The following is a 25158-nucleotide window of genomic DNA, read 5'->3' on the forward strand; positions in this document are numbered from 1 at the left end:
CGTTTTTCAGATAGACATATTATTAACGTACTGATGCATATATAGTGGATAAAAACGCGTTATAAATGATGAGCGGCATTTGTGTATGAGCTTAGAAAGTTCGGACATGGCTCCTAGGCTGGTTAGCTTTCGTTTGTTAATTATAATTACTTCCTCTAATTCGTAAGTGTTATGGTATTAGTTTAAATTTAAATTAACGCCACGATACTTACTATGGACAGGAGGGAGCTCTTTGTTCCTTCTCTGTCGTGTATCTGGTCCGATGCATATTAGATTGCTGATTATACACCTATGTTCAATTTTCAATATATTTCCACCAATTCTCAATAATTTAGTGTCATAATGGATGGGCAAGTGCGCAGGAGAACAAGATGAGATAAATGTGAGGCAATATTGCAAACGCATCAGAAGATCTCAAGATGTGCGAGCCACCGCCTAAGAGTTCGTTTCATGCGTGTGGCGTTTACCAATAGCTTGCATCAAGATATAGTCCATAACATTTTACATTTTCCAAACAATCTATTTACACGGCCAGCCCTAATCAAAGCTTTTTGAGAAACAACCTTGTAGTCCCTACAATCCATTTCTACATCCGCCTAGAATCACTCCGCCGGAACAATTTAACAGCAACATCGATCCCTAGTACGCACTTGTATGTATACATCGCAAAATGTGATGCAAATAAGCGAGCAGCCTGCTGGTCTAGAAGTCCCATCCGAGCAGAGGCTCGTGCGTCTTCTTGACCATGAACACCGACTCGTAGACGAACCCGGCAAGGGGGCCACCGACCAGCGGGCCGACCCAGTAGATCCAGTGGTTGGTCCACACCCCGGTGGCCAACGCGGGCCCGAAGGACCGAGCGGGGTTCATGGATGCGCCGGAGAAGTTGCCGCCGGCGAGGGTGTTTGCACCGACGATGAGGCCGGTGAGCATCGGCCCGTACCCCGGCACGGTGGTCCGCGGGTCGAGGATGGTTGCGTAGACGACGAACAGGAGGGAGAAGGTGAGGATGACCTCCATGACCAAGCCTTGCATCGGGCCCATGCCTGCGCCTAGGCTGTGCACCGGAGTAGCCTGCATCAATTGCACAATGTTTAGATTTGGGGATCATTCTTGCTTTGTTAGAGCTACAGGTGTCAGGAGACCATGAAGGCAACTGATTAACTACAATTGATCGGTAGAGTATACGTGTCTTCTCACAATGTTTAAAAATCGTAGTAGTGTGATTTGGTACTCCTAGTAGAGTGTTTTAGTTAAATTTGACGACTTGGTGCTTCTTGTCGGAGGAAAGATTTTGGTGATCTGGTTCTCTCCTGCGTATTGTGTCCTCAACCTTTCAAAAGCTAGCCAATCTAATTACCAGGGCGGCTCCGCCCGTAAAATTCTTGTGTGAGGTCCGTGTTCATGCCTACTTGCCAAGTGGGACACGAGACGACACGGAGCATATGACTCTACGAAGAAACAGATCTTTTCCTGGTTTCTTGGATCGTGACTGCACAGCTAGCTGATAGGGCGGTGGTGGGTGAGCTCGTACCTGGCCACCGGTGAGGTACCGCAGGAGGATGCAGGCGAGGGAGGAGGCCAGCAGCTGGGCCGCCACGTACAGCACGGACCTGAAGGCCGTTATGTGCCCGCGAGCCAGCAGCGCCAGCGTGACCGCCGGGTTCAGGTGCCCGCCGGAGACGTGGAACCCCGCCGTCACCAGCACGCCCGCTGCCAGCGCCTGCGCGAGCGCCACCCCGGCCAGCGACGCAATCGGCATAGCCGCGCCCGGGACCTCGGGCACCCCTGCAAATCAACCGGCCAATCATGAGCACAACTGATTCGATTCACAGCGTGTATCAATAGGCCAAGAAACGAACCGATCGACCGGAGAATTAAGTGAGAAATCGGAGGGGGGCGCATGCGTACCGGCTGCCATGGCTGCGGCGACTCCGGTGAAGACGAAGAGGAAGGTGAGGACCAGCTCCCCCAGCACGGCGCGGACGCAGCCGGCGTCGACGACCTCGTGCTCGTCGAACGAGTCCACGTGCTTGGTGGCCATGGTGGAAGCGAACTCCACAAGACCTCTTGCTTGTTCCTCTTCTTGGGAGGGAAAGATGAGGGACGCGGTGAGAGCTTGTGGCTCCGGGAAAAAAGCGCAGGAATGAGTGGGGCTGTGGTGAGTGATGAGTAGGCTTGCTTTTTGGTGGCCGACTGGCGCCTGTGTTTTATAGAAGGACTAGTCAGGCATGGTGCCGCGCGTGTCTCTGTCTGGATAATGGGCTCGCAGTGGGCTTTTCCGGGCTGGAGACGCACGGAGCTTCGGATACCGACATGGACGGCAAGGGCCGGGCTGGATCAGGCCCGCAACCCAGAACGAAAACGCTCGCCGGAAATGTGAAAGGGGATGGATAAACACAAAGGGTCAGGGTGGGGTGACTTGTGTGGCTACCAGGAAAAAGTGCATCGGAAAAGCGCTTGAAGATATTTCTCTTCGCCAATGGATGGGGCCCTGACACCTGGTAGGTGGCCGGTTTGTTTCAATTGTTGGAGTAGTACAAAATTAAAGGGGTACTATCTCTGTTAACGAATAAACCGTGGTTGTATTTCAAGACAGATTTTGACTGAAAAATTGAACAACAATCTTGATTGTACTGTATGTAATTAGGATCATTGGATTTGTATTGAAAAACACTTCCTAATAATGCTAATTTTATATCAACATTTTATATATATTTGAAATAATTTTAATCAAATAAAAACACGAAAAATAAGGGCATAAATGGAGGGGGTATAAATTAGGAGGGGTCGAGTAGACAAGTAAAGTATTCTCCCAAACCAATACATGAAAATGTTGAATCCATTTCCCGTGACAGGAATATTTGTTTGAAATCGAAGCTCGCCATTTCAAGTTCCAACCATCTTTCTCGCACATAGATTACACCACTTTATGAATCAATTATGGTTAATTATTAGCTATAGATGAACATGTTAGTGGCAATAATTCGTTTTTTTATTAATTCAACTCTAAGTTGTTATCTCGAACATTGGATTATAAAAATGTCTTACCTGACTATTTATATATGAACGAGAAGAGAAACTCTAATCGTCACCAAATCAGATAGCATTTTCTTATCCTCGCGCAAGGATGCTGCATTAGTTTCTTTTGACATATTGCTCTGGCCTTCTTCAACCCAACAACCTCTTGCACGGGTGCAAAAGAGAGCAGGATTCTAGGACCGCGCCTCTTAGCGTCTTGGGGTGTCCGCTTGCTTTTTGGTCGACTATTTCAACCGCGACATATGTTCATCAATGTGTTCACCGTCATGGGAAAAAACTTTGCTAGCAAGATCGTTGCCAGGACCGCCAGTGTGTGTGACTGTCGTGGTCATATCACCGACCAACTTGTATGCCCTTTTTTGGCTTGTTGGTGGTACATGTATTGATAATTGGTTCTGATGAAAATGAGATACATGTGCTAGTTATTTACCCACTGAGCTTCAGCATGTCTAGTTTGTTTATGCTAACTAATATGACAATGAATAATTTCATGATATTAGTTCTGATTAAAAAAAATTGAAAATCTATTAGTATGCTATTGAAAAGAGAGGCAAACAATCCATCGTCATGTTCATCCACATAGACTAAATTATCCGCATCATTAATTATACGGTGGATCCTAATTATAAGGACGGTGCGATAAATAAGCCATGTATAAGTAAAAGTAAAATATATAGAATAAGAATTGTAGTAAAATTAATGTTTGTGTTGGTTCAAAAAGTGCAGGGGAAGTAAACTTTTGCGCTTTCGGTTGGAAAAAAGTGCATGGAGATATTTCTCTTTGCCTATGGGTGGGACCCTGACTAGGACTTGTGGTGAATTAGAGCAGTACAAGCATTGCAACCGTGGAATTAATAGACCAGTCAAGTGTGTCGCTATAGCCGTCAGCGTCTAAGCTTGGACTCAGCTCTGCCTTGGAAGAAGGGGAGAAATGTGAACTCCCCCAGGATGACATGTCTGTGATATTTTCTTAGTTCGTTTATCTCTGTCTATATATGCTCTTCATCTAGCTCTTTTTTCTAAACGACTGCTCCTCATCTAGCTGATTGCCAACCGCATTTGTTCACTTAAGAAAATGAGTAATCAAATTAGAACTGGACACATGAGTGAATCGTTAGATGAATCGTATGTACAATGATAACTTTTTGAATTATGGTTATATTTTGTAACCCTAGCCTAAATTATGGTTTCTTCTTTTACAATTTTCTCACTTTGGTTTGAATGACAACGGATTGAACGTCCATAGAGAAGCCTGGAGTGGCAAGCCCACTTGACCCGATGTGTCCAACCATGCTTACCTCTCTTTAAACCCAATTCCTGAGACACACTCCCATTATTTAGTGGCTACTCCTACGAGCAAAGCTTCACTCAATCCCAGCTGCGCACCACCACCATTCCAGCTACCCTCCCTGTCTCCCTGCCGAGCACCAATTGGTTAGACGTCCGTTCAGGTAGGCGGCTCTTACAGACGTCACTATCCACGGTTTTCGGTATTTGCTGAGTGGAAACACGTACGGCAGATTGATGGCATGATGCGCCGAGAAGAAAATAGAGCAAGTCTCATTTTTAGTCGCTTCCGCGTGAGGTAATTCCATGATACAACGAAACGTACAGTACTAGATATTCCACCGTATGTCTATCTGTCTATCTATCTATGCACGCATTTTCAGTATGTGCGTTCGTACAAGTTGATCGCCTGGTCTGACCTAACCAACCACCACTTGCTGAAGCTCGCAAGCGATGTTTCTCGCACGTGATATCCATCCAGTGTCATATGGTTTAGCAAGTGGTTTCGTCGGACGACGACGGATACAAATGAATATCTCCTTCCTAGTTGTAGTTGGGGACCAAAGCATTGCAACTGGCCATATTTCGCTGCCATCAGACTTCATTCCGGAATTTGGAGTTTTGGACCGATGGAAACTGGCAACGGTCCCCTGGCATGAAAATATCCTGGGAGGTTTCTTGCAGGGTGACTGTGTCATGGTCGCCGACTGCCGACTGCTTCATCCAGCTGGGAGTCGAGCTAGTTCAGCTGTTCACGATGCCCACCTCTGGTCGGCATCTTATCCACCTTCACCATGCCCACTTGATGATCCGCTGCTTTGAATTACTTCCTTTTCAGTAAATAGAATAGGACCGAAGGGAGAAGAAGTATCTCCATGCGCCGTGGACCCCCGGCGTCGACATTCGACAACCTAGGCTGAGCTGACTGATTGCCAGGCCACCTACGGAGGACTAGCTAGGAGAAGGAAACGGCGGCTCCACCTGAAGGAGACACGCTTGTGTCGTTCTCATCTCAGAAAGATCTGGGCGCAAATATCTTCCTCAGTACCTACTTCGTATGTTTACTTAAAATCCAACGTGGAATATTGATTCGATCTAGGGAAACAGTGATGTAGTTCAGACACTGTACAACATTATATAGTTTTGGAGTGTAGATGATTAATTAAGTGGGCTTGCAAAGGAACATGCACTAAGCGTGCACACAGCCTACCGACAGGAAGGAGCGTTGTAAAAACCGTCGTGGAGGGAAATATGGGGCTTGTTTGGTAGCTCGTAGCACCTCTAACAAGCCATTGGAAGCACACACAAAAAAAGTATGTCGCTTGGTTTTCTTGGCTCCCTCCATGTTATGTACAGCACGAGTTTTAAAGCACCCTTTGACATGCCTCGGTAGTGTTGTCCGAATCGGCAGTTTCCGTGGAGCCTGGCGTGTGTTTAAGGAAAAAACTGTAGTGCCATATGCAACGGCTGCATGTATGGAGAAGTGTGGGAGACGTCCATACTCCCATGCATGCACTCCGTTCTATTCACTGCCCCCTTCTCTCACTGGCTCTTACTTCCCATCAATCGCCTCTCTGTCTCCATGTCTGCATCACCGCTCCGCCTCCTCCGCCACATCTGATCATGTTGTCTCCCCGGTGGGCCATAAGGAGCATGTAGATGGTCTGCGAGTTTGAAGACGACGGGCTCCGGGATGTGGTGACGCCATTGACCTAGCTGTCGTGCCAGTGTTCAGCCACCGCCCTTCGCATCCAGGCCTATGGCGAGCAGAGGACGGTCGCACTGATTCAATCAGCGAGGCTCCCAATGAGGGCATTCCCCCTCTCCCCATGGGGGTACGCGACGAGCAGAATGGCGACCATGGTGGCGGAGGCAACCAGCTCAAGACGGGAGATGGAGGTCCCATCGGGTTTCTCCCTTTGTCGTGGCATGCACTGCCTCGAGCACCTCCAACACATGTATCTGTCTCTGGCTCAGCGACACAACCTCGAGCACCAGCGTCTGCGTCGATACCATAGGCAATACCTTCGACACTTCCAACGCCAGCAAGAACAACACACATTTTTCAAATAGATGAAACACTCGTCTTCACCTACAAGAACGATGTCTTCCAGCGGCAGATGTAAAGGGAGGGCACCTCCATCGAGGTTGTGTGGGGCTGCTACAAGCATGTCTGCCGCCCTTTAGCTTGACCATGATGCACTGGTGGAAAAACAGGCTTCCGGGAAGCCCCATAAGTCGCGAAGGTAAAGGAACCGCGACTAATGGGGTCTTTAGTCGCGGTTCGTGTGGCGAACCGCGACCAAAGGCATGGGCCCAGGGCGCACGGTGGCCGGCCTGGTGCACGTGGGGGGCTTAGTCGCGGTTGGCCGGGCCAACCGCGACTAGAGTGCCCGAGGCCTTTAGTCGCGGTTGGCCAGGCCAACCGGGACTAAAGCCCCTCCCCTATATATACCCATCCAGCAGCCAACACTTAGCCATTTGGAGCCATTCTCTTCACAAACTTCACAAGTGAGTGTTAGGTTTGCTTTTGGTTCCTCTTATGCACATAAGGTGTTTGATGAAATGCCCCAAGAGCATGAAACAAACATGATATGAAGTGTTGGAGTCACACTTGAGCTTTCTCATTTATTTTTTCCTCCTCGATCGCGGTTAGAAACTTGAACCTTTGATGTGTCGTCATTGATACAATATGCATGTGTGTGTAGTTCATTGTTTAATTTATATTGTTTGTAGCTAGTTAGTTTAACAAATGCATGATGGTTAATTATATATTTTATATTATAATAATGCAGATGAATCGGCAATGGATGTACGGTAACCGACTCTCCGGCGAGTTCGATACGGGTTTGAAAGATTTCCTCGTAGTGGCTAATGCGAACAAGCGGGGGGTTTTGTTATCTGTCCATGTGTTAAGTGTAAGAATCAGAAGGGTTACTCTTCCTCAAGAGATGTTCACATGCACCTGCTTCGGCACGGTTTCATGCCAAGCTATAATTGTTGGACCAAGCATGGAGAAAGAGGGGTTATAATGGAAGAAGATGAAGAAGAGGATGATTTCATCGATGATAGCTATCTTTCTCATTTCGGTGATACTTTCATGGAGGATGCTGAAGGTGAAGGGGAAGGTGAAGGGGAAGGTGAAGAAGAGGATCCCGTTGATGATCTTGGTCGGACCATTGCTGATGCACGGAGACGCTGCGAAACTGAAAAAGAGAGGGAGAATTTGGATCGCATGTTAGAGGATCACAGGAAGGCGCTGTACCCGGATGCGATGATGGTCCGAAAAAGCTGGGCTGCACACTTGGATTTGCTTTGAGATGGAAGGCACGAGCGAGGTGTAGCTGACTCGGCATTTGAAAACTTGCTGAAAATGTTGAAGAATATGTTTCCAAAGAATAACGAGTTGCCCGCCACTACGTACGAAGCAAAGAAGGTTGTCCGCCCTCTAGGTTTAGAGGTTACGAAGATACATGCATGCATCAACGACCGCATCCTCTACCGCGGTGAATACGAGAATTTGAATGAATGCCCGGTATGCACTCGCATTGCGTTATAAGATCGGAGGCGATGACCCCGGTGACGATGTTGAGGGCCGAAACCCGGGAAGAGGGTTCCCGCCAAGGTGATGTGGTATGCTCCTATAATACCACGGTTGAAACGTCCGTTCGGGAACAAAGAGCATGCCAAGTTGTTGCGATGGCACAAAGAGGACCGTAAGTCGGACGGGGAGTTGAGACACCCCGCGGATGGAACGCAATGGAGAAAGATCGACGAGAGAGTTCAAAGATTTTGCAGCTGACGCAAGGAACATAAGATTTGGTCTAAGTACGGATGGCATGAATCCTTTTGGCGAGCAGAGCTCCGGTGCTCATCCAAGGTCCGAAGCAACCCGGCAACGACATCGATGTGTACCTAAGGCCATTAGTTGATGAGCTTTTACAGCTGTGGGGCAGACCTGGTGTCCGTGTGTGGGATGAGCACAAAGAAGAGGAATTTGACCTACGAGCGTTGCTTTTCGTAACCATCAACGATTGGCCTCGCTCTTAGTAACCTTTCGGGACTGTCAAATAAGGGATACAATGCATGCACGCACTCGCTTACATGAGACTGAAAGTGTACATTTGCCAAATTGTAAGAAGAACGTGTACCTTGGGCATCGTCGATTTCTTCCGAAAGGTCATCCGAGTAAGAAAGAAAGGCAAGCATTACAACGGCAAGGCAGATCACCGGCCGAAGCACTGCGGAGCACTACTTGGTGCTGAGGTATTTGATATGGTCAAGGGTTTGAAAGTCATCTTTGGAAAGGGTCCTGGCGGACAATCGGTTCCGAAGGGAGGCCGACGGGCACGTAGCCATGTGGAAGAAGAAATCTATATTCGGGAGCTAGAATATTGGAAAGTCCTAGAAGTCCGCCTGCGCAATCGACGTGATGCACGTTACGAAGAATATTTGCGTGAACATCCTAAGCTTCTTGGGCGTGTATGGGAAGTCAAATGATACAAAGGAAGCACGGCAGGACCAGACAAAGTTTGAAATACCCCGATGACCTGCATCCGGAACGGTTTCAAGGTCGTGCCGGCTACGCTCCGACCAAAGAAGAGAAGGTCATCTTTTTTGAATGCCCGAGCGAGTATGAAGGTCCCGTCAGGATTCTCGTCCAATATAAAGGGAATAATAAACATGGCGGAGAAAAAGTTCCAAAACCCGAAGTCTCACGACCGCCACGTGATTATGACGCAATTGCTTCCGATTGCTTTGAGGGGCTCTGCTCGGGAAAATGTTCGAGTAGCCATTGTGAAGCTATGTGCATTCCTCAATGCAATCTCTCAGAAGGTAATCAATCCGGAAGTTCTACCACGGTTACTGAACGATGTGATCCAATGTCTTGTCGGTTTCGAGTTGGTGTTCCCGCCATCCTTCTTCAATATTATGACGCACCTCCTGGTTCACCTAGTCGATGAGATTTCCATTCTCGGTCCTGTATTTCTACACAATATGTTCCCCTTCGAGAGGTTCATGGGAGTATTAAAGAAATATGTTCGTAACCGTGCTAGGCCGGAAGGAAGCATCGCCAAGGGCTATGGAAATGAGGAGGTAATTGAGTTTTGTGTTGACTTTGTTCACGACCTTAAGCCGATTGGTCTTCCTCAATCGCGGCACGAGGGGAGACTAAGTGGAAAAGGCACGATCGGAAGGAAATCAATGATATGTATGGACGGTCATTCTCCGACTGAAGCACACCACACGGTTCGACCAATTCCAGCTTGGTGGCTCCGTACTTTGAGAAACACAAGAATATTTTACGCTCGGACAACCACAGGAAGCTCGAATCTCGGATTAGGAAGGCCCACATGGAGACTTTCGGCGGTTGGTTGAGAAAACATTTAATGAGTGACAATAAGGTTGTAGATCAGGCTTGTACATGTTGGCCAAGACACCATCTTCGACTATAACGACTTTCCAAGGGTACGAGATAAATGGGAATACATTTTACACGATCGCCCAAGATAAAAAGAGCACCAACCAAAATAGTGGTGTCCGCTTTGATGCGAGCAACCGAGAATGGGCAAAAGGTCACATATTATGGTTACATAGAGGAGATATGGGAACTTGACTATGGACCCTCCTTTAGGGTCCCTTTGTTCCGGTGCAAATGGTTCAAGCTAACGGGAGGTGGGGTAAAGGTGGACCGGCAATACGGAATGACAATGGTGGATTTCAACAATCTTGGTTACCTTGACGAACCATTCGTCCTAGCGAAAGATGTCGCTCAGGTTTTCTATGTGAAGGACATGAGTAGCAAACCGAGGAAACGGAAAGATAAGAAAACGATCGGTACATCATGTGATGATCCAAAGCGCCACATTGTTCTTTCGGGGAAAAGAAACATCGTGGGAGTGGAGGACAAGGCAGGACATGTCGAGAAGATTATAATATGTTTGCTGAAATTCCGCCCTTCAAAGTGAACAACGACCCAAGCATTAAGTTAAATGATGAGGATGCTCCATGGATACGGCACAATCGTAAGCAAGCGGGGACACAAGGGAAGAAATGATGTGTAATAATTTATTGTACCAAACTTTGTTGAATGAATCATGTGAATTATATTACCCGTGATGTGTTTGGTGTCCATTTTCGAATGATTCAATTGACTCGAGATAGCATACATGAAATTTGGAGTGACTAAGTCATACTCCCGCATACGGGGAAATTTGGAGTGACTAAGTCATACTCCCGCATACATGAAATTTGGAGTGATTTAGTCATACTCCTGCCTAGGCGTATAATATGCATACTCGTAGTCTTCATAGCCGCCGCCGTTGTGCGGTAGTCGTCGCCTTCTAAGTTGCCGGCGTCGTCGTCGCTGCTTGTCGTCGGCTGTCGTCGGGGCGGCGCTCGTGGCTCGAACCGAGGGTAGCGCGAGGCGGGGGATATCGCCGGCCGTGATGTAGTCCATGACACTCGCGAGAGTCCGGCCGTACCACCATAGCCGACGGCCGGCCTCGTGGAAGTTTCCGGGAGGCGAGACCGTCCTCCTCATACACAGCGAGCGCCCTCTCACGCCGATTGATGAAGAAGGCGTCCCAAGTATGCTCGGTTATCGGGATGCCGGCGGGGATTCATCCGCTGCTCCGGCGTGAGGTCGAGGTAGTAGTGGTTCGTGATGGCCGCCGGCGCGCGGTACCACGAGGGACGGGAGGGACCGGCACGCCGCCGGCGCTTAGGCTCCGGCCGGCGGGGACGCGGTAGCCCGGAGGGCAAGGGTAGTTCGAGCGCAAAGCTCCTCCACCTGCTGGTAGGTTAGAGTGGGTGCGGTGGAAGCCATGAGAGAGTGATGAGAGATTGTAGAGATGTGATGCTGGCCAAGCCGGGCTACCTATATGTAGTGACAAATGGCGGGAAAAATGGGAGCGGGAAGACATGAGGCGGGAAGAAAGAGGCGGGGAGAAAGTGGCGGGAAGAAATTGGCGGGGAAAAAATTGGCGGGGAAGAAAGAGGCCGGAAGAAATTGGCGGGAAACAATTGGCGGGAAGAAAGAGGCGGGAAGACAGGGAAGAAATGGCGGGAAGACGAGGAGGGAAGAGGGGGTCGGCGGAAACAGGCGGGAAGAGGGGGCCAACGAACTTTTGAATTGAATTAATTTTATTTTTATGAATTTTTGATAATTTATATTTTTAAGATTTTGAATTGAATTAGTTTTATTTTTCTGAATTTTTTGATATATTATATGTATTTTTAAGATTTTGAATTGAATTAGTTTTATTTTTCTGAATTTTTTGATATATTATATGTATTTTTAAGATTTTGATTTGAATTAGTTATATTTTTATGAATTTTTTGATATATTATTTGTATTTTTAAGATTTTGAATTGAATTAGTTTTTATTTTTCTGAATTTATTGATATATTATTTGTATTTTTAAGATTTTGAATTGAATTAGTTTTATTTTTCTGAATTTATTGATATATTATTTGTATTTTTAAGATTTTGAAAAAGAAAAGCATTTTGAAAAATGCCTTTAGTCGCGGTTGGCCTCCCAAACCGCGACTAAAAGTATTTTCCGCGAGAAACTAAATTCGGGCGAAAAACACCTTTGGTCGCGGTTGGTGTGGCCAACCGCGACTAAAGTACCACTTTAGTCGCGGTTGGCCACACCAACCGCGACCAAAGGGGGGGTCCCTATATATTTCGCGGCGCGAACCGCCGCGGATCTTCTCGATCACTTCATCTTCCCCGCGCCTCTTCGTCGCCGACAGGCTGCCGCCGCGCGCCCTCCTCTTCGTCGACGACGCCGCCCGTGACCGCCGCCGCCGCCGCGCCCCCTCCTCTTCGTCGACGACGCCGCCGTGAGTCTCGCCGCGCCGCCGCCCTGCCTGCGCATCCCGGCCGGCCGTCGGCCGTGACCGCCGCGCGCGCCCGCGCCCGTGCGCGCGTGTGCCGCCCGCCGCGCCCGCACCGCCCCGTGACCGCCGCCGCGCCGCGCACCGCCCGTGTGGCCGCGCCGCCGGCCGGCGCACGCACCGCCGCCGCGCGCCGGCCGACCGCCGCGCGCCGCGCGCGTGCGTGACGAGAGATCGAGGGAGAAAGAGAGAGAGGAGGGCCGGGATGATACCAAAAAAAAATTTAAGAAAAAATTGACTTCACAAAAACTTCACAAAAACTTTACAAAAAATTGACTTCACAAAAAATTTAACAAAAAAATTTGACTTAATAAAAAATCTCCCTCATTTCTTAACCCCAGCCGTCGTCGGCGCGCGCGCCGCCCCTCGACGCCGTCGCCACACCGCGCGCCGCCCCTCGACGCCATCGCCACACACGCCGTACGTCTCTCGCCGCTCAAATGAACTAATTAAACTTAACAAAAATCAACTAATTAAACTTAACAAAAATGAACTAAACTTAACAAAAATGAACTAAATTTTTACTTTCGTATTTTTTCACTTTTAAAAGAACTCAAAAAAATGAACCGCGACGACACCCTCTCCGGCCCACCCCTTCCTCGCCCCTTTCGCCACCGCCGCCCCAACCGCGACCAAAGGTCCCTCCCACTCAAATTTGACTTAATAAAAAAAACTACAGTGTTAACAAAAAAATCGAAACGAAACGAAACGCATTCCGCCTCTCGGGCCTCTCTCTTCCCGAAAAGTCGAAATCAAAATCCGCGCGCGTGCCCCCTCCTTTTGCCACCGCCCTTTCGCCACCGCCACCGCCCCCCTTCTTCACTTAATTAATTTGTTTTGACTACATGTTTTCAGGACTGACATATGGCGGACGATAGAGCTGACCCGATTACGGACAACTATGATCCGGACGGCGAAGACCATATGTTCGGCATCATAAATGGCGATATTCCATTTGTGCCTGACCGGAGAAGAAGAAGATGATATCTCTTCTTATCCGAACCTTGAGGGTGAAGATGAAGGGCGCCGTCGGCAAGATGATGCCGAAGAAACGTCGATAAACGACGATCTTCAATTGGAAGTAGCAACCACCTCCGGCGCCGAGGTATATATATATACATATTGAGCGTATGGTGATACAACTAACTGATTTGAATAAATGTGTGTGTACTAACGCGCGCGACTCTCTTTCTTATTTTAGCCCTCGGCCGGATCGTCGAAAAAATCGAGTACGTCGTCAAAGCGTGGCGCAACCAAGACGATGAAAGCAGGAGAAACATGCACCATCGATGTTGTCGACGAAGCAACCGGCAGAGCCGCTGGAGCCCAGCAAGAACGCCACCAAGTTTGTCGGCCAATGCGGAGCCGTTGTTAGAGACAACGTCTCGATCACCCGCCGGGAGTGGAATGAGCCAAAGAAGGCACGTGTTGGTTTCACTTTTGTCGATAAGAGAGAAAAAAAGATTGCTTCAACAAGCTTATGGAACATTTCGTTCTACCTCCGGAATACCGCAAAAACGATGAGGAGGGTAACAAGATTGCGGAAAACAAGAAGAGGCGCAAGCTAGTCAAACGAGTTCGCTCTTTCTAGGATGGCCAACGCATTCCGGAAATACAAGCAAAATCTAGCCCATGACTTTGTCAACCAGGGCAAGACTCCGGATTTCAAAGGACAATATGAGAAACTGCAACATGATTGGCCAGAATTTGTGAAGCAAAAGAAATCGGAGCAGTTCCTTGAACTATCGAAAAAAAATAAGGAAAATGCGGCCAAGAAGGAGTACAATCATAAAATGGGGCCGAGGAGGGTATCGCTTTTGGCAGCCTAGGTGGGAGAAGATGGAGAACGAGGCGGGGGCGCGAGGAATCCGTCCGAGTACGGAGGGATGGGACCCAAGGGCCAAAAGGCTGGTGGTACGGGCATGGGGGATCGCTGAACCCGGAGACGAGGGAGTGTGTTTATCGGGGCAAAATAATTACACCCACCAAAAAGCTTATTGAGGCAATGAGGGATGCTCAAGAGGGGAAGATCAAGTTCAACGGAGAGAACGACGCCACGACAAAAGCCCTCGGGAATCCCGAACACGGAGGACGTGTACGAGGCATGGGGCCCATTCCGTGGAAAATAGGGTTCCCCGAACGATGACCCGTACGGTTACGAAGCCGTAAGAGAAAGATGGATCGGGGAAAAGATGTTGTGGCGCGGTTGGTAACGGAAATGGATGTGATGAAGAAAACCGTGAGTATACTAGTAGCCGAAAGAGAGGCAGCTCGGGCGCAGCATGAAGATCATCCAATGGATCTCGGAAGCCGGCAGCGGAGAAGAAGCGGCGTGGCTTCCACGGAGGCCTCACCGGCTGGTGCACCGACGATAGAAATTGCTGCACCGGAGCCTGCGGTGGTCGAAATTACTGCACCGGAGCCTCCTCGCTACCCCGTGGACGATATAAAGGAGATGAAAGCATGTCATCTGTATTATCCTATCGGGAACATGTCCATGAAGGTAGCCATCGGCGGTGCTTTACCACCTGGAGCACTCCACCACAACAACCCCATTCAAGATGGCTATGCTCGTGTCACGGTGGAGGAGATAGTCCAAGGGTTTGAGGACCTGGACATTGACATTGCTACACCTGAAGGGGTGAAAAGACTTGGAGATGTCAAGCGCCAGTTCATTCTATGGCAGAAGAAATTTATCAAGTTTCCAGGCGAGCGCCAACAAGTCCACCCCCGTACGGTGGTGGTGGTGGCGGTGACGGTGGCGGTGGCGGTGGCGGTGACGGTGGCGGTGGCGGTGACGGTGGCGGTGGTGCTTCACCTAATACACCTCATTCACGTCAGCCGACGCCGCCCCCCAGTCCTCGTCCGGCGGGTGATCAGACACCGGTACCGCCCCCAATCCACCTCCGGCGAAGAAGCGAAGCAGTCTCGGGTTATTAACCCGGACCCTTACGTACCTAAGAAAACAAAGGTACCGGAGGTATCATCGAAGCCTCTCCCGGGAGGTCTTGGGAAAGTAGTGCCGAAGAAGTCGAGGCGGGCGCGGCTGCTGATTTAGAGAAATGGAAGGCGGCGTCAAGAAGAAAATAGAGGGCGAGCCCAAGCCGAGTATATTCGACAAGGAAAAGCGAGTGGGCTAAGTCATTTTTGAACACACCGTCCCAAGCCGCGAAGAATCTGCATGACGACTATTTACGTGAACTTCGTAGGCAAGCACTCGCGTTCAAGAGGAACCAAGAGTCTGCGAAGAAGAAAGCCTTGGAGGACGAGGCCGAGACAAAATTAGAAAGGGGGAAAGAAGTTGCCCAGCTCGGGGAACAAAGTAAACAATCGATCGCCCCGCTCATAGTGCAAGCCGCCGGTCCGGATGCCCCCGATATCATAGCAGCTGCGGCAGCTTATGGATTGACTGTAGAAAGTGCCGGAGAACAAGCGGCCGACTTAGGTATCACTCTTCGTGCCTTTGTTAGGCCTTGATGATGCGCCAATGAAGGACGTAGTATTTACATATGTGAAGAATGGCCCTCTCATCGAGCTGCGCGAGAAGAGGATCTACCTCGACAAATGAAAGGTCTGCTAAATTGGTACAAGGGTTACATAAAACATAAAGACGCCAAAGACTATATCTATGCGGAAGTTAAATATGTGCATCACTTCAAACGTTACCGGGTACAAATTCCTCCGAGTGAATTGTTCCAGTACTGTTCAATCTACGCGACCTCGACAAATCTATCATCGGTTGCTACGTTACGTAAGTGATTTATTAATTTCTACCCCATCTCGTTCATTGCCTGCACATATATATATATATATATATATATATATATATATATATATATATATATATATATATATTGTCCTAACTATCTTGTTGTGTACGCTATATATTATGCGAGAATGAAGAAGCGGGAAATGCGAATAAGGAACATCCATGATGTTGGGTTCATTGACCCACACATCGTTAATTCATATGTGTTAGAACACCACCCCGCCGACGTGGAGGAAGACCTGTGGCGGTTTATTAGAAAACAGCAAGAGAAAAGTGATATTCTATTTCCTTACCATTTTGGGTGAGTGTTTCTGTCTTGAGCACATTCTCTTTTGTTTACTCCATGCATGGTATGTGGCTAATCGATAAGTTATGCATGACTGTGCATGTATCGTGTCCGCAGGTTCCACTGGATTCTTATGGTAATTAAAGTTCAGACCTCCTCAGTTCTCGTCCACGACTCTCTGAATATGGATCCGGCGCTTTGGGGCGACATGAGAAAAATGATGCAAAAGTAATTATTTTCATTCATTTGCGCTCTATATCGATCGGCCTATTTCGTTCATCATTTCCTAATATCAATTAACTAATTAATAACTCTCTTGTTTATTTAATTTTCTTTGCCTCGTAGGGTTTGGAGACGGTTCGTAGATACCAAGGTCGGTGAATTCAAAAAAGAGCTACATTTTAAAATGGCGAGTGCGGACGGCCGGGGATACTCAGCCACCGGGGACCAATCTATGTGGATACTATGTTTGTGAGAGGATCCGGAGATACTGCAATGAGCGGGACCGGACGTGTGAGAACAACATCCCGAGGAATAACCTCCGGAAGACGCTTAGTCCAGAAGCTCGCTTCCGACCACTTCAAGAGGAACTAGCTGGATGGTTGGCGAGGGAAGTCATCGATCCTAGAGGAGAACACTATTACGATGACGTAGAACTTTATATGCACCAGAATTTGTAGTAACTTGTTCAAAATTGTATATGGTCATCCGATATTGAATATATATTGTATATGGTCATCCGATATTGAATATATATTGTATATTCCTCTTGAATTCTTTTTTGTTCTAATTTCAAATTTGTTTGAAATTGTACATTCATATGCATGTATGTATACGATGCAGTAGAATATGTGAAACTCCTTCGAATTAAAACCCAAAAGAAATAAAATAATACAAATTAAAAAGAAACCAGATTTAGGGGGAGGAGGGCTAAACCCTAAACCTGCGGAGGCCTTTAGTCGCGGTTGGCCGGAAGAACCGCGACTAAAGGGCCTCCGCCCGGCGCTCGCCTGCGGCCCACGTGGACGGGCCTTTAGTCGCGGTTTGTAAGGAACCGCGACTAAAGGGGGGGGCCTTTAGTCGCGCTACTTTGGTCGCGGTTGCGCCACCGCGACTAATGGCAGTTGCCAACCGCGACCAAAGCCACTTTTTCCACCAGTGATGGTTGATGTTTATAGGATGGAGTGATGATCGACGCCATGCCAGTTCATCCTGCTTTTGTTGGTCTAATGATGTTGTGTTGTACGTAGTACTAATGCTAGTCTGTAGAGGCTTAGAACATGCCTTTTGTGCCAGGGATGTGTGGCCCTGGTGTAATTAGTAGGTTTAAGAATATGTATGTATGTTGTCTGATGCATCCAATTAGATACTAATTATTCTTTAAGATATCTATGATATGTAGCATGCTTCTTATGGCTCTTTGTTGTGTGTGATGTGTGCTATGTATGGTAACCTCGCCATATTTACAAGTGGTGAGCAGATACCACTTGTGTGTGCCCAAAATAGCAACATGGTTGCAACCAAACACTTTTTTGACTCAACTTAGTTGAAACGGATTTTGAAGCTAACCAAATAAAGTGGCACCTAGGTACTCATTACTGCAACCCAAACTATTAAACAAAGTATAAAACATGGCGTTTTTTTGCACCCGTGAGCATATGCTCCCGGTTTTAGAAATAATTTTTAAACATAGTTTACAATGTAAAAATTCTAAACAAAAAATTGGCTGGTACATCTCGACATTATATATGATCATAAAGTGTTTTCAGGGAAAATCGACATTTTTTGTGTCGCATGCAAGAAAACAAATTTTGGTGCTTAAAAAAGCATTTCACAAGACATTTCTTAGGTTTTTCGCACATGACATCAAAAATATCAAATTTTCTCCATACTTGGCGTGGATACATATAATATCGACATATACGCATTAAACTTTTATCTAGATTTTCTTAATATTTTAAAATATTTTCTCGAATATCAAGAGCATATGCTCGTAAGTTTAAGAGTGGTTTTCTCCAATAATCTATTTAAGACAGGCTATGCCTCCTAGAGCCTGCCTCCAAAGAACGCAAAAAATAGCTCAAGCTACAAAACACGCCCAGTAAAAATCAATCCGGCGGTTGGAGGCCAATGAAGCGGCTCGAATAAACAGGATAAGAAAGACGAAGCCGCCGTATCGCAGCATCAAGCACTCGTTGAGGATAAGACTGAAAATCTACCAACATTTCTCCATTACCATGCACGGTTCACTCTCCTAAAAAAAAATCCTCGTCGTAGCGTTGGCAGCTCTGTCGCTGTCGGTCGCTGGGCCTGCTGCCGGGTGGTCCGGGCTTCGGAAGATGGAGACGGGCTCATGAATGGGCTCACCAGTAACGGACTTTAGCCCACGCGGTAGGTAGACTAAAACTGGCTGGGTTTCATACAGTAGGGCCCACCAGCAGCAGGCGGAGGAGGCACGTGGCGACACCACGTACGCAACCGCTGCTGGATTCGACGAGAAGAGCAACGAGGTGCTCTGGAAGGAGCACGTGGCATGGCAATGTGCCTCGCGTGGACCAAAACTTATTCAGTCCAACCACTCAAAGAGCACGGACGCCAAATCCTACTTTGCTCGTCGCACGGACAGGCGGACAGCTTGCATCGATACTCAAAGAGACAACAGATGACGCTCATTTTTAGCGTTGAGTTTGGATGGTACTGCCAATCATGTAGAGCATGACTATTGTTAGGGGTAACGAGGTGTTTCATACATGCACGTGAGTTTGTACCAGTCGCAGGCCACAACCCTAGTTCCGAACCCTAACCTCATTGACAGGGCCGCCAGGCCTCTAAAACATCTTTGTTTCCGCTCCATGTCAGGGCCTTCGGGTGAGATCACTGTGCCGCCAGACACGATTCAGGGCGGGAGAGGAGGACGATAACTGAAATTATCGGAAACAAACATGAGAACTCAACTGAATTTTCGGGAACTCACTCTCCTGAACCAAACTAAACTAGCATATTGCAAGTAAATATCCTTTCATGCATCTTACAGCTCATGAGTGGCCAAGTTAAAAATAAACTACTAACAAAATTGTTGGTTTGACCCATGTGGTTTGCAAGAAACTGGGGCGAAACTTATCATGAATCCTGCTTTTTACAACTTGCTCACATGATCTGAGATCAGTTAGTTCTTGGCTGAAATCTCAGGCTTAAGCAGTTTCCGGACTTCCCCTGCAGTCAGTTTATCCTTGCCAGCCAGAGCAGCAAGCTCAGCGATAGACTGTTTCTGTTTGACATTATTCCTGACAAACGGTGTGTTAACGCTATCGCCGACAAACCGCCTGCCATCTGATTGGCCAGAATTGGGTCTTTGCTGTTTTTGTTTCTTGGAACTTGGTTTGTCCGAGAGGAAACCAGACGATTTCTTCTTGCCACTATTATTCAAGAAAGCTGTGCTGGTGGTTTCGCTCACGAGTTTTTTGCTGCTCGATTCTCCCTCAAACATTGCCTCAGCAGATTTTTGCCTCTTTGTATTTTTCTGAAATTGATCGGGCTTGTTAGTGCTGGCATCCATAGTAACTTTGTCGGCCTTCTCTTTGTGTTTACGCTTCTTTGTGGGACTTTGAGGAGAAAGAAGTTGATCAATACTATGGCCAATAGGTTTACTGTTTAGCCCAAATTCAGCTTGAAATTCTCTCTGGGTTGCATCTTTCGAAGTTTGCGCAGCTCTCCACTGATCGGGTCGTCTCGAGTATCTACAACGAAATAGATAGCAAGTGTATAAACAATGATTAAAAAAACTTAGGACCACAGAAATACGCATAGGGAAATAGAAAAATGACCAACCTATCAACATCCAGCTTCTTTAATAAGTATATGGCATGTCTGGTCCTAGATAGTTCATTTTGCATAGCCAACAGCTCCGACACGATGGCCTCTTTATGGGAAAAGTTACTGGCTGCAAAACATTTCTCCACCAAGAATGAACCAGAAGGATTCATAGCAATTTCCCCATAATGGCCTAGCAATCTGTCAGGTCACACATATATAAGTCAAGCTGTTTTCACCATGCAGTACCATGCCAAATTAGCATTTTCAAAGTAAAATGACACATGAAGTATTAAGATAATTCAATGTAGCAAAAATAGTAGGCGTACCTCAGCTCGACAACTAAAAGAGAATTACTATAGCAAGCTAATGTAATGTTGAGCAATACTGGAATAGCACGACATCAAAATGCATTATAAACCTACCGAACGCAGAGTGATATTACTATGTATTTATATGATTATAGCACGACAATACAATTCAGGAAGGGGAAGGGTGCTTGGCACCACAATGAACCGATTTTCTATTTTAGAAATAGTTGGGGGTTTTCAGTCAAACATCATTACCTGACCCTAGAATGTCAGAGCCAAACACCCTCTCTAGTGTGCCTTGCCAATGTTACCAATGTCAGTACTACTGCAACCTTCAAGTCTTGAAGGTTATTTATCGCGATGTAGTAATGGTCTAACAGGAGGCTCAGTGCTAATGCCATAAACAAATAACAAGTTCTTGCATTGTTGATGCATTCTTATTCTTATTACTACTTGAAAATGATAAAAGAAGATTTTGTATCACCAATAGTTCCCTAGAGCATGGCTTCAATACACAAAATTACCATGGAACCAAGATGAAGTTTTCTAAGGTCTTTTCTTACAGCAGCATTGAGCACATCCATTGCAATATAAAATTTGAGAGAGAAAACATATATGTTAATTGAGTCTGTCACGACATTGTTCAGACACGAGAAGCAATCTTTAAGGAATTGAGCTATTCAGGAAAGGCTTACTTTGCAAAAACTTTGAATTTTCGCTTTGCTGTTGCACTCGAACATAGGAATGCCTCAAGAACACGGCTGCCTCCAGAGTCCTTGGCAATCTGGAGGATCTGACCATCGTCCAAAGCCAGCAAGCTTGCAACATATTGCCGAATATATTGCTGTGTGCAAAATGGAAGCAAGGAGTAAGGTCTTAGCAACATTCTCATCATACTGTTCAGGAAACAAAAGTAACGACTTAAGTGAATATGTCAAGAGGGATAAGAGATGTTGACTTGTAATGTACTGACTGTTGCTACATTGTTGCTCAAGATAGTCAATTATATATAACTTAGCGTCAGAGGAAAAGTAAAGAAAGATGCACAGTAAATATCAAGCAGATATGCTCTACATAGTTAACGAAATGAGCTTGTTATGGACCACAAAACAGCTTGCAACATAGCAGAGTGTTGATGAATGCTATCAGCATAAAACTAATAAACTGGATATTTGTAAACCTGGACCAGTAAAGTCATGCAAAGAAAGTTTGACAACAAATGCAATGAACATGTCAGTAATACATACATGTGGGTATTGAAAAATTGATTGCAGCATCAGGCAACCAAGAACACTCATCTTGACACCAGGTGGCCATTTCCAATATGATTTCTCCCGAAGGAAATTCTCAAGAAAAAGTATATGTGCAACGATGCTATCAGGAGATTCGGAATCTGATGCTATTGCTGCAGAAAGAGCTTCAGAGCTCTGCAGTTCAGACAAATCATATACATTTAAATAACAGATATTCCCAAATAACAAACCAGAGATTTCAAGTTGAAAGAAGACCTCAAGGCGATATGTTTCAAGCCGCTGGCATGCCGCTAAAATGGAAGCCACCACTCCTGTTTTACCTAGCTCAAGCAACTCCTTGATTTTAGGACCAAGTTCCTCCCAGATTTGCTTCATCTGTCAAGAGGCAAGAGCTCTATTGATACAGTATTGCAATACATCAAGTGCTAACGCAAGAAAAAACCAGGCAGACATGATCTCAAGGAGAAATTTGACATAGATTGAATATATGTTGTATACTACCTATCACATATATGGAGAATTAAAGTAATAGGTTTGGATACATGAGGGTGCGTACAAGTAAATTCTGCCTCCAACATAACAATTAATAAATATGCAGTATTAATAACTGAGAAATGGTAGAGCTGTCAACTGTTTACTTCACAAGAGATTAAAAAATTGACAAATGCACAAGAGATGGTCATTTTCTAACAAATGCACAAGAAATAGTTGACTGGACACAAATTATCCAAATACCATTTAATGAATGTTTGAAGTTTAAACTATCTCCTGAAAAAGGATGCATGCTATTAGTTCAACATCAAGATCTACAATAACCATTTTAGCGCAATAAAGAAAGCAATGATGCTAATAGAAGTGCTCTCCTCTAGGTCATCAGACTTCAGCAATGTTTCACCATATGTTAACTTAGTGGAATACAAACTATGTAATGGGCCTTTATTTCAGTATAATAGATTCTCTAAGGTTCTAGAACTCAGTAAGCGCTACTAGATCAGTCACCTAACTTTGTAGTGATCATACAGTAATCAACCTTGAACTTGGTTATTCTATCTAAGTAATGCCTTTATATATGTACATTTATATGGAATCAGAATGGATGGTTAGAGTAGAGTAGCAGCAGCAGCCACCTCCGGTAAACACTAAACAGTGCCTGGCATCAGAGCGAAAAGGACTAGCTAATCATGGAGCAACAGCAGCCGCTAGCTACCTCCACAAAAAGGAGATGTGGCAGCAGTAGGTCCAGTGCCCATGCAGAACAGTTTTACCGGTTATCCAGGATATCAGCTGGTTATACCCGATCATACCGACTGCCGGAGGGTCATCCTGTTATAGTGATCAATGATTATACCAGGCAAGTACTCATTTTTGCATGCTACTTAGTGAGGGCACCTGCTGCTAGTACTCAAGACGGTTTTAGAACACTGATTTGCTAAGAGAACATTTAGATTGGCTTATATGCTACAAAACTAACAAAATGCCAGAGAAACTTCTGAATGTAATTTACGTTATACCTGATCTGCAGTTTTGGCTGATGAGATTAAAGCTTGTACGACATAATTACCACAGTGGTGAGATGAGATTGCAAATAATGCACCCTTAAGAGTGCCTATAAGCATATTGCTGCGCAGTTCCTCAGGAGCAACATCTATAATGACCTGTAAGCCATTTTCATTCAGTGAATATTTTCACACATACCAAATTGCAAAGAAAAGAACAAGGGCCAGAAGATCCCCATGGTGACAGATTCTTATGAGTATAAAAGATATGAATTGAATGCCAATGAGAAACAAGAAAACAAAAAGTAACACCTCCAAGAGATGACTATAAGCAGTGTCTTCAAGTAAAGCAACGATTTTATTCTTTTGTTCACTGTTATCTTCCTTGTGAGCAGTGTCATCCTCATCGTAACCAAGAAGAACGGATATAATGTGGTTCAACTCATGATCATCGCCAGCAGATAATTTCAACACAGTCTGCACAAGGATATGTTCAGATTGTTATTAAGCAAAATAAAAAAAAGGACAGCTCTATGCTTTGTAACAAATGGTGAAAAGAGACACTAACCTGTAAAACAAGGCTACTGTTCTTCTCAGTTAGTAACGTGGAAATGCCATTTTCTGCCTTTTGTAGCATTTGCCTGACAAAAGTTTTAAACATGTCTGAGAAACCATGTTCAAAGTTTGCCGGATTCTGGTCGCCTGATCTGCTTGAAGCGCAGCTCAATCGTTCAGCCAGAACAGAAGATCTCTTAGTCGTGTGGAAATCTTTCAATGAATCTAATGGGACGCCCTTACAAAGACAGAGAAGCGTCCTTAGAACATGAGATCCATAGCAGCTGCACATCACATTAGTAGCGTCTGCAGCAATAACCTGCGGCAACAATTAAAATATGAGTTCCACTACATACACTGCAATTAGGGCACAAAGCACAGCTGAAAAGAGAATACCTTGCATATCTTGCTCAATATCTCTTCTACAATGACCCTGGAGGTCCCATCTTCAAGATGTGTTGCCAGTGACTTGAGAGCTGCTTCAGCCACATGAGATCCAAATTTGTCCATGGCAATAACAGGAAAAGACTGAATACAGCTGCGGAGGAACATGCACAACGGCTCCAACTCACAGCCTTGGACAAGAATCTGCAAGGTGTGGCTTATTACACCATCAGTGATGAGTTCGAGCTCTTTCCCTTTAGTTTCCTCCAGAGCATTAGCGCATATAGTCGACCGGTCCTCCAAATCGATCTCCTTATTGTCAAAGAGATTCGATATCTCCAGAAAGTACTTTGCAGTTTCAGGTTCAACCTTTTTCCTGAATATTGTTGAGCAGGAGAAAGAAACCTTTAGCACTTGACATCCTCATATATGTATAAATAGGTTATTATCTCATCACGGCATACAACAGGAATGTAAATTCAGACTTTGAGAGAGTGTGCAGAGTCGTACCTTATTACATTCGTTGAAGCATCGGCGGATTGTGATGCATTCTGATCCTTCGTACCCCTGAGATTCATAGAACTATCTGAGTGGTGGTCCTTGGCACGCCCTTTCCCTGTGTTCCCATCCTCCCTGTTATTCCTCTTCTTTCTGGGCTTCTGGCCCATATCCTTGCTTCGTTTCTTAGCAGGAAAGGTATCATCTAGCAAATCGCCTTGTCCCATGCCTTAGGTGTGCTTAGAGGACAACTGCAAAACCACAAGATTCAACAGGCATGGAGCAGAATCAGCACTCTGAAAAATTGCCAACCTATACAAAAAAAAGGAATATTAGCATTTTTCACATGCTCAAGTCGGGCTAGGCTTGCCAGGTCCCAGACGAGATGTGGGGAGGGGAAAGTGACCTGCAGAGTGCAGCTCCGCTGCTCGGCGGAGGCCAGAAGTGTGGCGGCGCGCAGCGCCAGGTCAGGAGGTCGGAGAGGTGAAAAGACAGAGGAAGGGTTTGCTCGCTGTATAGATGAAAGGACTATGGGTATTGCCGTGTCCCTCCCGTATCTAGC

The 25158-nt window shown here is 46.2% G+C and overlaps 2 protein-coding genes across 2 annotated transcripts; both read right to left on the reverse strand.

Moving 5' to 3' along the window:
• Positions 1-487: 487 nt before the first annotated feature.
• On the reverse strand, positions 488-2180 carry LOC124649347 (probable aquaporin TIP4-1). The gene is made up of 3 exons (XM_047188996.1): positions 1912-2180; positions 1535-1788; positions 488-1074 (listed from the first exon to the last, which is right to left on the reverse strand). Exons 1-3 carry the CDS (start codon positions 2042-2044, stop codon positions 703-705), a joined length of 759 nt encoding a protein of 252 aa, XP_047044952.1. The 5' UTR covers positions 2045-2180; the 3' UTR covers positions 488-702.
• A 17088-nt stretch (positions 2181-19268) lies between these two features.
• LOC124649352 (pumilio homolog 23-like) lies at positions 19269-24868 on the reverse strand. The gene is made up of 10 exons (XM_047189000.1): positions 24609-24868; positions 24111-24474; positions 23728-24033; positions 23472-23636; positions 23175-23318; positions 21919-22038; positions 21658-21837; positions 21106-21254; positions 20118-20300; positions 19269-20026 (listed from the first exon to the last, which is right to left on the reverse strand). The coding sequence occupies exons 1-10, from the start codon at positions 24821-24823 to the stop codon at positions 19456-19458; spliced, it is 2397 nt and encodes a 798-aa protein (XP_047044956.1). The 5' UTR covers positions 24824-24868; the 3' UTR covers positions 19269-19455.
• Positions 24869-25158: the final 290 nt, after the last annotated feature.

Source organism: Lolium rigidum, chromosome 4 (assembly GCF_022539505.1).
Source record: "Lolium rigidum isolate FL_2022 chromosome 4, APGP_CSIRO_Lrig_0.1, whole genome shotgun sequence".
Lineage (NCBI taxonomy): Eukaryota > Viridiplantae > Streptophyta > Magnoliopsida > Poales > Poaceae > Lolium > Lolium rigidum.

Coding starts and splice junctions, on each gene's coding strand:
- LOC124649352 (XM_047189000.1), bottom strand. CDS start 24,823: ATGGGACAAGGCGATTTGCTAGATGATACCTTTCCTGCTAAGAAACGA. Junction 24,034..24,110: donor TATTGAGCAAGATATGCAAG/GTATTCTCTTTT, acceptor TTGTTGCCGCAG/GTTATTGCTGCAGACGCTAC. Junction 23,319..23,471: donor CTTATAGTCATCTCTTGGAG/GTGTTACTTTTT, acceptor AATGGCTTACAG/GTCATTATAGATGTTGCTCC.
- LOC124649347 (XM_047188996.1), bottom strand. CDS start 2,044: ATGGCCACCAAGCACGTGGACTCGTTCGACGAGCACGAGGTCGTCGAC. Junction 1,789..1,911: donor CGCCGCAGCCATGGCAGCCG/GTACGCATGCGC, acceptor GTTGATTTGCAG/GGGTGCCCGAGGTCCCGGGC. Junction 1,075..1,534: donor GGTACCTCACCGGTGGCCAG/GTACGAGCTCAC, acceptor CAATTGATGCAG/GCTACTCCGGTGCACAGCCT.